The sequence below is a fragment of the Rhea americana genome, unplaced genomic scaffold (genome assembly GCF_003343005.1).
Source record: "Rhea americana isolate MKP2758 unplaced genomic scaffold, rheAme1 scaffold_98, whole genome shotgun sequence".
Lineage (NCBI taxonomy): Eukaryota > Metazoa > Chordata > Aves > Rheiformes > Rheidae > Rhea > Rhea americana.
Window position 1 is genome coordinate 190,171 of NW_028187177.1, and position 17,810 is coordinate 207,980.

At 48.5% G+C, this 17,810-nt stretch overlaps 1 protein-coding gene across 1 annotated transcript; it reads right to left on the reverse strand.

The window, feature by feature from the left end:
* Positions 1 to 625: 625 nt before the first annotated feature.
* Positions 626 to 16,790, reverse strand: F9 (coagulation factor IX). Its single transcript, XM_085325588.1, has 8 exons — positions 16,724 to 16,790; positions 13,924 to 14,087; positions 13,571 to 13,595; positions 11,555 to 11,668; positions 9,748 to 9,876; positions 7,326 to 7,564; positions 3,982 to 4,099; positions 626 to 1,173 (listed from the first exon to the last, which is right to left on the reverse strand). The coding sequence occupies exons 1-8, from the start codon at positions 16,788 to 16,790 to the stop codon at positions 626 to 628; spliced, it is 1,404 nt and encodes a 467-aa protein (XP_085181714.1).
* Between the last annotated feature and the right edge of the window lie 1,020 nt (positions 16,791 to 17,810).

Here is a 17,810-nt window from a genome sequence, read left to right on the forward strand (position 1 = left end):
ACGAGGCTGTGCAGTTCTGTCCGAAGGCGTCGCCGCGGCACCTCCGAGGACTTTGCTGGGCTGTTGGGGCTGGCTCCGAGCCCGCCGTGCCTGGCTGCGGGCGCTGCCGCGTGCGGCCCCGCGCCGAGGGCCGGGCGTTCGCGGGGCCCCGAGGCAGGAGGCTCAGCCGCGGGGCTCCTCCGTCGCCCGGCCCTGCTGCGCGCTCCTGCTGAGGAGGCCAGCGCGCTCGCYGCCGGCACGGTACGATGGCTAGCGCCGGGACCGGGGCAGGCGACGAGCGCTAGGCAATCCTCTTTGTGATCCTAGCGAGGACTCCCGGAGCGGGAATCCGGCCGCGCAGGGACCCGCTGCCCTCGGCCGCGCCAGCCTCCGCGCTCGGGGCTTTGGAGACCTGCACAGCGGAGCTGGCTTAACGAGTGCAGTCAGGTGTGATTAGAAAGGCTTTTTATTTTCTTATTACTCCATTTACACTGGATTCTCTCAACTTCCATGTTCCAAGCGCAAAAATTAGTCCGTTCAGAAATGCTTATTAAAATGCAAGGATTTTTGGAAAAACACACGCGCATCGYTGCGGTCCTCCTTCAACTAACCAGTCCATCCCCCATGTGGCTTCATTTTGCACTGCTTAAGTTAGCTTCGTGGTCTCTTTGATCCACTTGAGGTACTTGGAGACCTTGGTGTAGATGCCGTATTTGCCGGGCTTTGCGCACTCCTCCCCCCAGCTGGTCACTCCGGTGAGGAACCAGGTCCCCTCGATTTCCGTGGTGTAGGGCCCGCCGCTGTCGCCCCCGCAGGTGTCCTTGCCGCCGGACGAGAAGCCGGCGCAGAACATGTTCTGCAGGATGGTGATGGAGGTGCTCTTGAGGCAGGTCGGCCGGTCGACGAAGGGCACCTTGAGCACCTGGAGGACGGTGGCGGGGCGGCCGCGGTAGAGCACGCTGCCCCAGCCGCTGACGGTGCCCAGGCCGTGCTTGAGCAGCGCGTTGGTGAACTCCCTGCTGCCGATGCAGATGGGGGTGACGTAGCTGTTGAAGCTGAGCGGCTCCTCCAGCTCCAGCAGGGCGATGTCGTTGTGGTGCTTGTTGAGCGTGGCGTTGTACGTGGGGTGCGGGATGATGCGCACCACCCGCCGGCGCTGCTCCGTGTGGTCGTCGCCCTCCGTGTTGTGTTCGCCTGCGGAGACRAAYGCGGCCGGGSCGGTGGGTTCCTCCTCGGCCGGCTTCRCCCTGCTTTCAGAGCGCTCCGGAGRGCCCCCCGTGACGCCGTCCCCCCGCGCGCCCGCRGCGAGCARGGAGCGTGGCTCGCGGGCAGGCAACGCGGGACACCCACGCCGCCCCCAGAAACGCAGACAGGGCACGAGGGTTTGGGCGCTTCTGCTACGATTAGGGAGAACATGGAAATCCTTGGGATTTAGCACCTTTGTGGGGGCCTGGGGGGGGGGTGGCCCTCGAATCGCGGGAGGAAAGGCCCTAGGAACAAAAGTCTTCATTGCAAAAAATAAAAATAACGGGCCAGCACAAAGSAGCCTGACTCTCTGCACGACCGTCCCACCTCCCTGCCCGGAGGCTCTCCGCCTGGGGCGCAGGACTGTGCTCCCAGCCGAAGCGAGTCCGACCCCACCTCCCTCCCAGCACTCACCAGTGCCCCCAGTTCCTCCCGCAGCGAGGCTCAGCTGTGTGCAATTCAAACGTGCTGCCGGCAGCTTCAGGCCCGTGTGACTGAGCTGCTGCAGCCTGTTACCTCCCCTCTCAGCTTGTGCAACAACAGGTAGAAGGAGAGGAAAATGGACTGTACTCTTGCTGTACTCGAGACAGCAAGCAGGCAGTGCTTGAGTTTCTCCGCAGCCTGAGTCCTCCTGCTGCCGGTGAACTAGTTGTGCTGAGGGCTCACAAGCGAGAAGACTTTTCCTGCGTGCTTTCTTGCAGCCCCAGAGGCATGGCATGTGTTTAACCCCTGCAGCAGTATTCCTACGTGCTTTGCTGCCATCTCCAGAATATACCATCTCCTCTGAACATCACCTGCAGTGCTGCTGGCCCTAACAGTGTCCTGTGCCTGCGGCGGCTGCTGCCGGGAGCACAACAGATCTCATCGAGAGAGGTGAGACAGCTCGCTATATTCGTGTTAATGCTGTTGCCTGACGAAGGCAGTTTTGGTGCCGGGTGCTGCTGATGTGCTCTGCGAGGGGGTTTGCAGCACAGTGTGAATGTCAGCTTCCTTGCGGGCTGTGTTTCTACAGTGTAAATGCAAGGCATGTGGGGAGGACTTTGAGAGTTTTTTTTTTTCTTATGCTGCAGCTGCTTGCGATTGTGAGGGTCCTGGACAAATCCATCAGCAATGAAAGTGGAGAGGCAAGGAAGGGCAGGGAATGGGAGAGCTTCTGCCACCCCTGCTATGGATTTCTGGGCCTCCTCTGATGTTACAGAGCTGGACATTTAGCAGGAACAGAGAGGAGGGAATCAGATGTTACCATGCAGTGTGCACGGTGCAGGTATGCATTCAGCAGTCCCCGAAGCCCTGCAAAATCAGTATTTTGCTTTCTTGTCCAAAATCCTCTGCTGGAAACCCAGCTGCACTGCAGAGCACTGTGAAGGTAGCACCAGCAGCGCTGACTGATAATGTACTCAAAATGGAGGGGTGMGCAACACGCACGACAGCTTGAAACGAGAGGCAGGTTGCATGCGGAYGCAGCAAATGCAAAACCTTTGCCCAGGTGGAAATGTCTTTCTGGAGAAAGACTGTTTTTCACCATGAATTTTATACTTTCTTATGCTTGAAGGCACAATGCTGGGCTTTGTCCTGAGTTTTCAAGCAAAACTGCCTGAAAGTAGGTAAGAAAAAGGGCTGCACACAAGCTGCAAGCCTCTCCTACCTCTGCCCGGAGCAGGGCAGCCCTGTGCCGCTTGGGTGTYGAGGGCTGGCAAGGAGGATGCACAACCTTGGCCACGTTAATGTGGGAGATCAAGGTGCACCTGTCTCCCTCCTGATGGGTTCGTTTCTGTAGAAATAAACTCAACCTTTCAAGGCTCGTGCAGAACCTCACTTTGTCAGTAATGTATTTCCTAGTGTTTGAACAGAAAGCATGATTATTTCCAGCCTCTTCTCAATACTTCTTGCGGCTCTAACTAACCATATCAGTGTATCTCCCAYGCTAGGTATTCACATGTGGGAGAGGCTAATAGTTTGGGGAAGATGTTTCTGCTGCAGCTGTGAAAAACGGCACCGATACGCTTGCCAAGCCCTGCACTGAGTTACCAGCAGGCTGTCTGGCAGCAGCCTGAAACAGCTGGGTACCAAGAGTCAGGGGGAAATATCCGTTTTCACTCTGAGATAGATTTGTTTTGTGAAKTAGCACCATTGCTTGCCATGCGGGCTGGCCAGCCTGCCCCTGTCTGACTCCACCAAGACCCTGCTGTGATGGTCCACTTTCCCACATACCAGCCCAATTCCTCTATTTTGATCCATAGATGCTATTTCCTACAGAAGTGTAAAACTGGTTGTCATCTCTTCGTAAAGAATTAGYTAGTGTGCTGGTGCCTGTTCTTGCGTCATCCACACAAATCCATTCTGGAGTTGTGTGAAAACTCAGCGCGATACGAAGCAGTGCAGAAATCCCAGGTGAGGCCCTATGTGGCCAGCAGAGCTAGAACTGCATCACGCAGGCTCRTGGAGAGGGGTCTTTGCTGGAGCCAGCTGGGCTTTTAAGAGCTCTGGGCYTTCCATTAGCTCCAGAAAAATTGTCAGCAGTCAGGCTGAGCTGTGGTTTGCAACACGGACCGCTGGGTCCTTGCAGAGGCCAGACCCACTGACTGCTCCTCCCGGAGCAAGCAAGCTGGAGCCCCTGGTCCTGGAGGGCTTGGGCTGCCCTTGTGACACACTGCTCCGCGCTGGCAGCCAGTCCTGGCGATGCCGGATGTCCGGGCTCAGCAGCCCCATCCGGCTCCCTCTGCCACTGCACGACCCACTGCCACCGCCAGTGCTCACCTGCCACGGCGGTCACGTTGTCACTCGGCTTCAGGCAGTGCGCGGCTGTCACAACCCACTTCTCGTTGACGATGGACCCGCCGCAGAAGCCCACGTTGTGGCTGTTCACCAGGTAGACCTGAGGGAGCAGAAGGAAATCTGAGCTGCAGAAATCATCAGGGAAGAAGAGTGAGGCATGGCAGTTCTGGTTAGCTGGAAGAGGGGTTTTGGTTAATCGGGGAAGGGGTTGCATTCAGGTAGCACAAGCCCAGAGCAGTCTGCCGTAAAGGGCTACTATGATTGCCCTATGAATGTCTTAATGTCCAGGTGCAGTTCTTCTCTTTCCCAGCAGGCTGGGATGATGGGCAGCCCACTGGATGCAAATCTCAGYCTAAAACTCAGAGCTTCTGAAGTACAAGCACTCCCATACACACCCACTGAAAGTGTTTTGCCAGTTACCAGTAAAACTAAGATCAAGACCTGAACTATCCATTTCGCTTGGGCATCTAACCACCTTGGCACTCACAGGGCACATGCCTATATGTCTCTTATCTTAAAACTTGTTTTCAAGTCAAATTGCTAAACTGACTCAGTGGACTGTATTTAGAAGAACGATTTCTGCTATACTCCACTCATTTTCCTTTAATGCAAATGGCTTTTCACTGGCTATTTGCTTCATACTTTACATGGATTTACTTGCTTGATGCCTTGTTAGACAGTGAAAGCTGAATTTTAAGCATGAGCAATCAATATTCACAATGAAAAAATCCAGGCTTGCATACCATAACTAGAGCTTCTCTATGATTACAAATAAGTCGATACCGAGTGTCCCGTGGGTGCCTTCCTGAAGTGCTCAGTCTCTTTGGTACAGAGAAGAGCGATCTGAACATACTAATGTCAGCGAGGCTGCGTTTGGCCAGAGCTGGCCCCGAGCCTGTGCCAGCACTGGCCGTCCCAGCAGGTAGCCACAGGATGGCAGCACAGATTGGAAATTGCAGCGGCAGCCGGTCGCTGAGCTGTCAGCATGCAAAGACGGAGACCTGTCCTCAAAGGACTCTTAATGCAGGTTGAGGAGGGACCCGAAACCCACACCAGAATGTCGTCAAGGTATGAAGGCGCTCACAGGCAGTTTGAGCTCCAGGGAGAGCTCCTGTGCTCAYCAACGTTGTGTTGCCCTGTTAACTTCCTCACCCATTAACTTCTCGGTTGTTCTTCGGTGGGTTTGGGCCAAAGGGGCTGAGGAACATGCATGCCCACAAATTCTTACACGAAGTTTGGGAAACCTCTGCAGTTGCCCATGGTGCTGGTAGTTGTCTGCAATTCTGCTCTCAGTCCCTTGYGTTACATAGCTAGAGAGAGGGTGGGAGGAGAGGAGGGTTGTTATTTTTTTACTTCATGCTGCTTCCATCTAGTAACTGCCAGAGGCCTCTCCTCCAGCTGCAGCTACGGCAGCTTTTCTGCTCGTATCTGCTTTCCTTCCTGCTTGGTGAATTAAGTGATTCAGTCATCTCCACATGGGTGGGAGGAGGAAATACAGAACAAAGCTTTTTCTGGCAGCAAGCTGAAAGAGGGGAAGAGAATGCAGAGATCCTGGGTATGGAGGTACACCATGGAGATGACAAGACAGTGACATAGCCTACAAAACTCGTCAATGGGATATGAGCCCCGCTAGCCACTCTAAACACCAGAGGGAACTTAGCATGCCTCCAGGTTACTCTTTGGCCCACTACGAGGCTGATGATAACYTTCATTTGCCAGCTGGCAGGAGGGCAACTAAGAATTTCTGGGAGGTTGCTTGCTATGGTAAAAGTCTCCATGAGCAACCGAGCCAGACTTGTAGTGTGCAAACTTATTTTCTTTATGGATTTTCTGATTTCTCATACTTAACCTTCTGGTTCTCCAGAGGGTTCCCCTCTTTAGTCTCTGTGAATACACGGTGGGTACTAGTGTTGTCTGTGATTTGTCCCAGGCATGTGGTGAGAGGTCTTTGCATGGTGATCAGCAGTGTGTAGGGACGAGTAAGCTAGAAAGTGGTGCTCTGCACTACTAGGGTAGTGGAGCTGACCTTCAAGCACAGGCTTCTGGCACACTGCCTGCTGCTACTTCCTGATGGCGGCGTGTGCCCTTAGCACGACACTGGTGTGTCTGAGATGGAAGGTGGGTGTCTGCTCCTGACCTTTCTGCGTGCGCCCCACTCATTGCTTTGCTCCCTCAGCAGAGGTAGAAGGACCAGCAAATCTGTGTGAATGGGCCTTTTAAGCCCTTTTGCGGCAACAGCTTTTCACTGATATCATTAGTGGCTGTCTACAACAGAGCTTATGCAAGCAAGAGATTTGTCATTTTCTAAACCTCAGCTTAATTTATTATTTTGCACTCTCAGCTGTTGAACTTTCTGAGCTCACTGAAGCCAGAGTGGAATTTAAGGATGGTAGATTACTTTGAAAAAGATCCAGGCTAGCAGCTAATTCTTCTTTGTGCCATTTATTAAAGATCATCTGCAGAGCAGTGTGTGGAAGGAGGTTTCTTTGCAGTCCCCCACATCACCTGTGGTGTCACTTTTAGTCAAGATAGTGATGACTATCGCTGTCACAAGTCAGATATGGTGTTGGATAAAGAAAGAGCAGCAGGATTTGGTAAATGTCATTTAAGGACAGAACCTCTGATGATACAAATTATTGTGGATCTGTTGAAAGTGATGGAGCTATAGTGATTGTGTCAGCTGAAGATCTCGATCTGTACACAAATCTTCTTGAAAAGAGGTGAAATGAGAGGGGAGGAAAAAGCAGGAATCAATACTAAAACCAATGTCATCACAGTCAAGGGCCTGTCCCAAACTAGAGGCCTATTTCTGCAAGTTACATAATGTGGGCAACTCTGCTCTCCCTCACTTTGGAATAGATTTGGTACCTGTGTGCAAAGGAGGTCAGTCCTCTGAATCAGAGCCTTGAATTCAAATTATATTTCTGATTCTTTCAGAACGACTTGGCCAAAAATTCCTTGCAAAGCTGTGTCTTGCAAAGTTCCCCTGTCTCACACTTTGGCTTACTCTAGGTAAGCCTACGAACTGCTCATGAATTCTGTTTCCATGAGCTCGGAAGTGGATCCTTTGTGCCTGCCAGGTAAAGCTGCTGTGACTCTGGCTTCCAGTTTTCTGCCAAGGCAGACCCTCAGCCAGGCAAGCTGTGGTGCTCCAGCATAAATTTTTGTACAAAAAGAAACTCTGTTCCTGTCAGACTTGAAATGCATTGCTAAACTAACCACAGAGACAGACTTCAAGTAAGTAGGAGTAAGATGATCCTGCATTCAGAAGGAATAAACAAAAGCTATTGTTGGGGTTACAAGAGAGTCACAGGAAGAGCCTGTACCTGCCAAGGCACCTCGCCTTTCAGGCTGTCTGATCCACCAACAACCCGAGTGCCCGTCTTAATTATCGGTACAATTCTCGTGGTGGCAGCTGTGGTGGTTTCGGTGGTGTTGTCAAAAGCCTCGTCAGGAGCATCTTCAGAGTCCTCAGAGGTGATGTTCCAGTCCTCAAAGCTGTTTATGGCTCGGGTGAGCTTGCTCTTCGCTTCAGGAGCCGTGATCCTGCCACAGGGATATGGCACTGGGAGAGAAACAGTCACATTTACAACTGGCTACAGGTCACGCTAAGAGTTGCAGCAAACAAAAAAAAGGGGTAGCCGAGGAGAAAAGCACCATCTCTGTGCAGCGTCCTGTTTCAGGACTGACATGGAAGATGCAGTGCTGCTGCTGACTCCTGAGTTCTGCGTGTGAACAGGTACCTGTGCCCTTAAACAAACTCTAATATGCACATGTGTAATTGAACTGCTCAGAGCCCAAGGTGGGACTGCGGACAATACACAAGAGCAGCAAAAGCATGGATTATTTCCATGCTTTAGATATTAATTCTGAATGACTTTGGAAAGAAGAGYACTCATGAGAGAGAGAACATTTCCGATGGGACCATGCAGTTGTGCCTTTATTTAGCAGGATGCTGAGGTGCATGCCTGGGAGGATTGCTGGGGCAGTCAGTGAGGCCATTTGGCTGACATTTCTACAGCAAATAACTCCAGTCCAATAGAAGTCTATCTAGGAGAGGACAGGAAATAATATCTGCCAATCTACAAATAATCCTATTTGGCTTAAAGGTTAGAAAAACATGAATATACTCTTTATAGGGTTGTAGATTTTCTTGGTGAATGATGATCAAGTCTGTAAGCTCATTTCCAATTATCTCTTCCTATTCAAAGTTCCTGTTTCTTTCCTATTCAATGTGTGCAGAATTCCTACTAAAAGCGACAATCAAAACAGTAAATAGCATCCGGCATTGTCTTTCATCTGAAGAGCTTTCTACAGCACTGTGCAAACAAATGTCAGTGTAAAACCAGATACAAGGGTGTCCCACAGAGATTTCATGCTTTTTAAACAATCTGCTTTCAGAGAAGTGTTCAAGTAAGTGTTCAGTGAAGTGCTACCGTAAGTTTAGTCTAGGAAGCGAASTTTGCATAGCCAACAAAAGCTAAGATTATGCAGAAATAGCAATTACCCAACCTGAAAGATGACCTTACTGCAAACAGTAAAGCTTTCCAGTCTAGTGAAACCGTAACGGTGTGTTGGGCAATACAGGCCTTATCTCTTAATGATCTACATTAATAGAAGGACTTCTAGAGTAAAAAACTTTCTGCAGTGATTGCTGGAAGCCAGCACTTTAAGGAGCTCAATGTGTTGCTGGCTGCAGCCCTTAGAACTTCAGAAACTGACTCACCTACGTGGATGCCTGCACATTAGCTTAGGGGTGCAAATCTGTCATCTCCAGGCGTTAGAAGTAGGATAATATCAAATCTTAAACTGGACTTGKAGGATAAAGATTTTCTCTACTCAATCTCATGTTTCCTCTGCCAGATGTGTTACTGTCAAGTTGTCTAGCTGTGTTGAGTCATTGGGATTACATGAGCCTATGTAGCTAGAGCTCATGTAACAGCTAAGGAGTGGGGTAAGGTTGGGGATGGTATGACAACTTGTTATTCTTTTGATCATTCTGAAGCTGCAGCCCCAACCAGTCCATTTTCCCGTTACCCCTTTACGCTGTATTTCCATCTTGCTCCTTCAAACCACATATAAACCATAGATTTTAATTCCTGTTGATGGTCTTTGTGTGTGTCTATACAATGATGGAACACCACCACCACTACAGGATTCCTTTGTCTCTGTCAAACTCAAATAATTATAGACACTGCACGAAGCCCAGCAATCCTACCATCAGTAGGATTTCACAGGAAGAAAGATTCTCTTTAATTCTGAAAAAGCCCAGAGCATTCTGGTATAAAATCGCTACCTAAATAGTAGCTCCTACTGGAAGAACTTGGGAGTGAGCTGCCTGGATGTGTACTGGCATGTATGCTGGTATAGTTGAGCACCATGCTACTGTCTCTAGGACGTCACTGACCCCTACCCAGAATTACAGGATGTCTGTACATGGGAGAGGAGCCTGTGTGAGCAGCCATCTGAAACAGGCAGATTGCCTTGTGCACAGATTTCCAGACACAAAAACTCCTTCTCTGCCTACCTAAGGTAGAAAACCACAGTGCTTAGGTTGCATCCTTCATGTGTAACCCCACATCTGCCAATGTGAAACTGCAGTGTCAGGCCCTTTACCATTTGCTAAGCATGACAACAAGGCTGGCTTCCAGTGGGATGTTGCGTTTCTGTGAGGTCCATTTATCTAAATTCAGGAGAGGACTTTGGAAACTTTGTACTAAGTCTCTTAAAAACACTGTAAGGTCTAACCTGTAGGTTCACAGGACTTTCCATCTTCATGAAGTTTATAGCCAGCGGCGCAGGAACAAACAACTTTCTGTGGTGGGTCATGCCTGCAAAAGTGCTTGCAGCCTCCATTTTTGATTGCACAAGTGAAGTCTGAAAGAAATAGAAATGAAACCTTAAATGCTCTTTGAAGTACAACTGATAAAACATTTGCTGGGCCTTGGGCCTTTAGTTTCAGCATATAACCAACTCCAATTGCTCCAAACTATAGAAAATGGCATTGCTTCTTTGCAGTGAGTGTATCCTCCTTTGAGATCGCAACCCTGCTCATAATGAAGGAGCACCAGTCATCTGTTTGAGAAGGCAGGCTTGAAGGAACAGCCACGGGGGCACTATGAGAGGGCCCAGCTCAGCCTCCTGCCTCGCCGAGGACTGCACGAACCCCAGCGAGATGGACGGGGTGCGATCGAAGCTGCTCAGCACTGTACTGCTGTCTGAAATTTGGCAGCTCGACCCTAAAGGAGTCCTGCAAATATTTGGTTACGAGCCACGTGATTTCCCCACCGCTGTGCTCCTCTCCTCCCCCTGTGCTTATTGAAATCCAGCCCAGGCAACCAGATGCTGGCGGAGAGCTCTGCTTTTCAAATGGGAGCAACCCTTCAACCCAAGGAAAAGTTTAGTCTTGGGATTATCACTGGGCTTCAAATTTAAAACCTCAGGCAAAACCATATGCTCTTCATGATGCACCAATAAATCATGGAGGCCTTACATGACGGACTCTTTTCAGCACGACTTTTGATAAAACAGGTTCTGCTGTTTGTAATGAAACCTGAGGTGCCGCAAGATTCCCGTTTTGTCACTAGTGCATTCTCCCACCCCGTCCATATTCCACTGTATGGGAACACCATCTCTTGCAGTTGGAAAACCACTAATCCACTGACGCCCTTTTAATTCTCAGTGATTTTTCAAATAACTTCACAGTAGATTAACTTCACTCCTACTTCCTCAAGGACACCTCCCTTCCTGTAGCCATTTTAATGTCATCATTTACTATTTTTATAGAAATCCTTTTCACGCCTCACTTCTAGTGCTATTTTTGTTCCTGTCTCACTTCCATRAAGAATCTGCAATGAGCCTATTTAAATTTGATGCAGCTTTGAAATGCTCTTTTTAACTTACGCTCCTGTCTTGTCAGAGCAGAAACACAACTAGAAAGAGAATCTTTTATTAGTGCAGTGAGTCTAGCACATTATGCATGTTGCACAGCCCMTGATTATATTATAAATAAAAGAGCTGAATACCCTCTTACTTAAATTATCAGCTGTTTGGTTTTCATAAACTCTTCATCCCATCAGAAAAATATTTGCCTTTTGTTTGCCTTTAGAATCAAGGTTGCTGGTGGTAATTATAATTGTGAATTTAAGATTTAAGAGTGCCATTGCAAGGAGGTCTCCAGAGTTTGGCCCTGTTCAGTGCCCCAGGCCCAGCTGTGCTAGCTTRGTGTGAGAAGGAGAAACTGCAGATGCTAAACCAGAACACCTTGAGCCTGAATCTCACATGAACTGTGTGTGCGAGCAGGCGCTTTGATGCTCATCAGAGGTGGAGCTGGCGCTCTCCGGAGGACAAGAGAGGGCAGAGGCATCAGCTCCCCTTCCCCTGAGTGYGGACCTCGTAATCCCACAGCCAACGGGCTGCGTTTGCGTGTTCGTACAGTGCCTCATAGCATGGCAAAGTGTCTGAAACAACCCTTGAGTAGAATGAAGCTATTTATGCAACACTTTGGGATTTCAAATTGGGCAGAACATGCACAGAGGAAGCCCTTGGTACATACCTATCTCGCAGTTTCTGCCTTCGTACCCAGGTGGGCACCAGCACACGTAGGAACTTACTGCATCCTTGCAAATGGCTCCATTTTTGCATGGATTGGGATCGCACTGATCTCCATCTTGGGGAGAAGATAAGAGAATTAACAAACAGGAACATCCACCACAGGGCTGCTTGTCTGATGCCCACCAAGCGTTGGCTCCTTGCCCTGTGCAAGCCTCTGGTTAAAGCTGAGCGATGGACAAAGTGCCTTCCTTTTTTGTAACGGAAAATAAGCCAGATTGTGACACACAACTGCAGCACTGTGGCAGCATCGGCAGCAATGCTTTACCCAAAGACCCAACTATATTCCCTGCCCTGTGGGGGTTAATTCTTCCCACTTCAGGAAAATTCCTCCAGAATCTCCCTGATGTGACTTCTGAATGGGATCCTATGTCTTGGCTAATTTGGACGGCTGAAGTTGGAAGGTTTATTTCCTCAAGAGTGGCTATGATTTCCTAATCTGAATTATTTTAACACTCTTGTCATCATTGTTCTCTGAAGATATGGGCCTGTCCACCTGGTCTGGAGACCCCTTTGGGTACTAGGATTATGAGCCTAGGTCATTGCTCTTTCCTTCCTTCTAAATTTTTTACTACTATTARGTGATTTAGATTTTTCTTTACATGTGAGAGCTTTATTTTTTACAGTTGCCTACACTTTGAAGTTGAGGCYTTAATAAAAATGTCCAGCATTGCAAAATTGGTGATCAAGTACTTCAGAACTGTAAGTCAGAGATGTTAAATTTCAGGGAAGTGAGCTTTGAAATGGTAACGTGAGGAATGGATGTCGTGAGGCATTTGCATCCCACCAGTAACTGGGACTGCTAATGATGCACTGAGGTACAGGTGTGAATACAAAAAGGAGCTTGAAAACAAGGACAAAATGATTTTATCTCATTTAAGGCAAAGTGTCAGGGTTTGCACATGAAATTTGGGTTGTTGCTGGCTGGAAGGGKTGTTGTGGCCTGATGCCTCGGGCATGGCTGGAGGCTGAGCTCCGCAAGGGTTGAGCTCTTGCCGGCTCCATRTGTTGGGAGTAGCAGCCTGTAAACTGAGCAGTAAAAACAGGCACTTGGAATGACAAATATATRGTCTTCTCTTAATATTTTTTGAAGGGCTGATTGGTTACAATCACAGGGGAACAAATGCAGTGCTGAATTTCATTGGCTATTTTTTCAGAGAATAGTCCTGAAATGCAAATATAACTTTATATATATATATGTATGTATATAGTCTGGACTGACTAATCTGAATTATTTAAGACATTTTAGTGAAATATTCTTGGCACTTTGCCAATCTGTAACACAATTCATTTGCCAAAATGTCCTTAAAAATAGTTTCAGATGTTTTAGTAGGCATCAAAATCTTTCTGGGAGTAACTGAGGAGTAGTTGGGGATTGAAGCTGCAGGGGTAGGAAGTAGATGGTGGAAGAAAAATGGTAGAAATTAAAGCATCTGGGATCACTGGTGTGAATTGCAAACAGCTGTTTGCTCTGACCATGTTGTGGCTCCATTTCAGTACAGCGTTTCCAGGGATTCGCACTATACTTGCATGAGGCTGTGCTTTATCTGGACATCTCCRCTTGAGAGCAGAGCATTTGCTGGTTGCTGGGGGGGGAGTGTTAATTGCTGCTCCAACGTTTTACTCCTCTGCGACAGTGGAAGCCAAAGCCATGGGGTGACCAGTCACAGCCAGTGTTCAGCATGGATTGGGCTTTTCTATGGGGTTCTATGGGGCTTTTGCAGTTTGTTCAAAAAAAAAAAAAAAAAAAAGAAAGGAAAATGATGAGCAAATATGGATTTGTTTTTTAGCTTGGGCAGGCCCAGGCTGAGTGGCTGCAGGATTCAGGCCACCTAACTCTGATGAGCACTTCATAAAACAATTTCTGAATGYTGGAATATGTTTGTTTCACTTAATGTCTGCTACTTATGCATGGAGAAATGAACATTATGCGTTTGAACGTGAAGAAGGCAGCTCTTACCAATATATGTTTTCCAAAACTCCATCTGCAAAGCAAGAAAGAAGTTTCCATTAATTTCTCACTTCTGGGCACTGTGTGGCTGAAGTAGTCAAATGGGATGACTCCAAAGCTGCAATGTAAGACCTGAAGGAAAACAACTACCACAGTAATCCCAGGGGAGACCGACAACTCTTTAAGGCAGTTGCCCAGCCCAGTATTGACCACAAATGTGAATGAAATGATGAGCAAGGCTGTGCCTGGCTCTGCACGTTTTTTCGTGCTGTTTGCTTCTCTGTATCACATCGACAAGGCCCTCCCTGGGGAGGGATAGGGGGGGGACCTGGTGTTTGCAATTTTGCAGCAGCCATACCCACCGTTTTCTCTGTGTTTTCAAAGACTTCTCGTGCTTCTTCGAAGCTGCATTTTTCTTCTATGCATTCTCTCTCAAGGTTCCCGGGAATAACCTCTTCCAGTCGGTTTGAGTTGGCCCGCTTTTGCCTGCCAAGGACTGCRCTCGCCTCCTTGTTCTCGATGAACACTGCAACTTGAAAAGAAATTGAGCTGGAGAGGGGTGCATGCCACCAGGCAGTGCAGCCGGGACCCTCTGCTCCCATGAGGAAATCTCCTCTAGTGAGTTCACCCCCTTTGCACTGTGGCCAGGGGCATTTCAGGAGTCTTCTCATCTACTTAAGCTTTCTTTGGTGCCTTATTTAAGTACAATCCACAGGATGAAAGCAGGGCTCGAAGCAGCTGACCCAGCCGGCAGAGGGTTGAGGCTGTCACTGTGTCTGCAGGAGGGACCCCAAGCCGGGGACAAGTGTCTCCCTCAGCYACTAGGCTGCCTCCTGGTAATCGAGCCCTGTCTCAACTCACAAATCCTGAGTCCCTCTGGAGAAGCTATGCCTGCGACCTGGGGAAAGGCATCCTGCTGGTGGAGCGSGCAGTGGCAGCCTCCACTTCGTGGCCATCTCGCAGGGTTTGCTCTTGGCTCACCTCTCGGAGACACCTGCCACTACTGAGCATAGGTTCCCCACCACCTCCCAGGCAGCTACAACCCCACTCTTAAAAACACATTGTTTACCCAGAAGAACATCTGGTTTTGCCTCCTCAGCCTCTCCATGCGCCTTTAGTGGCTATGTCCCTTTTTGTCACCAGATGGCACAGTGGAGCAGCTCTGCCTGGACCTAYTGGGGGTCGTCATGAACGCTGCTGCCCTGGCTCTGAGCAGGGAGAGGAGAGGATACATGGGGTTGTCCTCTGTGAGGGTTAAAGAGTGGGTGAACTCAGCCAGGTGGGCAGAGGAGCACTTGAGAAGCAAATACCTCCCACTAGTTGCTTTCCGTGACTAACTTGTGCTCTGATGTGAGACCCAGTCGAAGCCTCTTTGAAGCTGTAGAGGAGGGGTTAGGTAAACCCTAACGAACCCAAAGGGGACTGCTCTGATCTGCACCATGTCGCTGACAGCATAGTCAGTCCCTTTATCCAGAGCGCTGACTGCAAGAGGCTGTGTTAATCAATATAAAACATGATTACACCTCCGCCTTTCTCATGCTCATGTGTTTTCGGTTAAAAGAGAATGTGAGTGCCTTAAAATCTGGACCTTAATCTAATTGTTTGGCAGTAGGTATTCATGGGTAAAGAACTGACCCTGGAGAAGCTGGACTTGTTTTAAACACCACAGCCCCCTCCAACCTGCATGGTTGAGACTTATGTGTGGGAGGAAAGTCGCCTCTCTGCTGCAGCCTGCTGGTTTGTCCCCAAATCAGGCATAAAAGGCTGCAGTGGAAATGATGGAGCAGTCTTCCTTGATGCCCTGCTTTGTAACTCTGTTGGGCTCTCAGTGCACGTAGCACCAGGAGAGACGGATGTGAGTGCCAGCCACACATGTATGGGCAAACTATGGYGCAGCGGCAGGGTCAGGAACTGCCTTTAGATCAACCTACCTTCCTCTACTGGCAAGAGGGAGTGAACAGTGTTTGATCTCCTCACTTTATCACCTTCATTAGGCAGCATGCACATCCCTAATCATTACTTTTATCTCCTCCTCGTGGAATGTGTCAGGCACCTGCTGTAGTTAACCCATCAAATAGAGGGACCACAGTTCAGTGAAAGCAGCTTTATCTCTGGTCAGAGCCCTTTAGGTGCTCTCGGTGGCCCAGTTACGTCTTGAACCAGCATACTACGTTATGAGCAAAATTGGAGTTGAAGTGAAGATTGCAGGCCCCTGCTGCCTAATGGGCATCAGACTCACCCTGGGTAGGAACTATCCTCACCCCAAGCACATGCTCACAYGTGACCTACCAACTTCTAAACTGAGATCACAGAGTAAAAGAGATGGGTCTCTGAAACAGGATTTGGAGAGGAAACCTGTCCTGCAGTCAAACATAGTATTTTCTAGGAGGTACACCTACGTAGATGGTAGCACTAATATAATTTAGGCTCTGCTCATTTCTCATTGCTAAGCAAACTCTTTAGAAAGAGGTCCTTTCTTTTTAACCGGTTACTTGCAGTGTTTTAGTGAAAGGGAAAAGGCCAGCCTTGCACCAAGCAAGTGCTTGCACAGGATTTGAACCAGCCTCTGTTGAAACTGTTGCTGCTATAGATAAATCCGGCAACGGCCCGCATTACTATGTGTGATTGCCCACATCCATCAACTACTCTGTCTCATCTGCAATTCCGGCTGCATTTTACAATATTTGTTAAATTCATCCTGGGTTTGGCTTTAAACAGTTCTCACAGTGGCAAATCCAACGACCATTTTACAGATCTGAGTACTTATTTGTATTCCGGGACAGCAGCACGTTGGAGTAAAGGGTATGGAGGTTACTCCCCAGGAATGCTTTCCCTGTTTTTCCTTTAGTCTGAGTGTGCATGTGTTCTAAAATGGCTGAATCAAACTCTGAAAGCTTAAAAGCTCTGCAAATTTAAGAAAAGAATCCCATTCTTAAAATTAATCCCTGTGACACTTTCTGCATAAAACAACCATAAAAGCTATTATTTTATTCCCAAGAAAACACCCAGAGCTTTAGAGGGAGAAACTGTGAAATGTAAYGGTCTTACTCTGGGCTCTTGCCACTGCGTAAACCGTCCCCATGTCAAGTGTCAAACCGTCCCTTTTCCTGTGACAGTAACCACCCCATCCCCGAGGACTTCCTAGGTTTTAAATGAACCTACCTTCACTTTGGGCTCCAAGAAAAGCTCCCAGAAGATAAATGGAGARTATGAGAGGGATTTTTGCCATCTTCCTCCTGCTGCCTTAACCTCTTGCTGGTGAATTGTTCAAGTGGTGGAGCTCAGTCAAYAGTTCCAAAGTGCAAGCGCTTGTTTATTTACCCTGGGTAACCCTTTAATTTAAGGTCCCCAGATGTTCCATTGCTGAGGCTTGAAATGGCACCATGGAGATTATTTGAGGGGGCATGTTCCTATTCAACACACCTATTTGGCAGCTGCAGTCCTTGGGATCCTTGTCTCCCCTGTAGGATATTACTGATGTGTTCAGCAGGTTGAGCCTGGCACAAGAATAAATTAATTCTGCTTCCACAAACCTTGTCAGAGGACTGGAGTTTTCATTCTTGTCCAGATGATGTGACTGGCCCTATAAAAGTCACGGTAACATTTTCACAGGCTTCAGCATGTCCTGGGTTTCATCTCAGAACAGCTGGGATGGATTCAGTCGAAGGAGACCCTGTGGGTGAAACGTGCAGACTTCGAGCAGGGCCGTAGCAAGGAGAACTGCACCATCATACTCAAGATATCGAGTTAAAATCTAGATGAAGTGAAATGAGAGTATTGGTCCTCTATCCAAATCTGCTGGGGCAAACTCTGGAAACATCACAACTTTTCATGGATGTCCCCAGCTCTGCACTCAAAGCCTCAGAGAAGGAATCAGTTACTTGGTGGCTTGGACAGTCCTGCCATGGACTGATGTAGGGACCAAATCACGGCTCTGGAGCAGGCAGAGTGTCCAGGCTCACAGTGCAGTATCAGCCTTTGCCCAGGGCAGGTTCGCAGTGTACTCCTGATCTGCACTGGGCAATGGGTGGACTGAAAGGGAACGGAGAGGGAAGTACTGCGAGAAGGAGGATTTGATCTGTTTGGTCTAAATCAGAAATGTTTAGCTTTTTTATTAATGAAATAGAAAAAGGCTGTTTCATAAGAAAGCATTCATGTTAATGATGGGTTGCTTAACATTTTTAAAACAAGTTTCTTCCTTTCCTCTGACTTTTTCTTAACTTGAAGAGCTATTTCAAGTGAGGAGTTT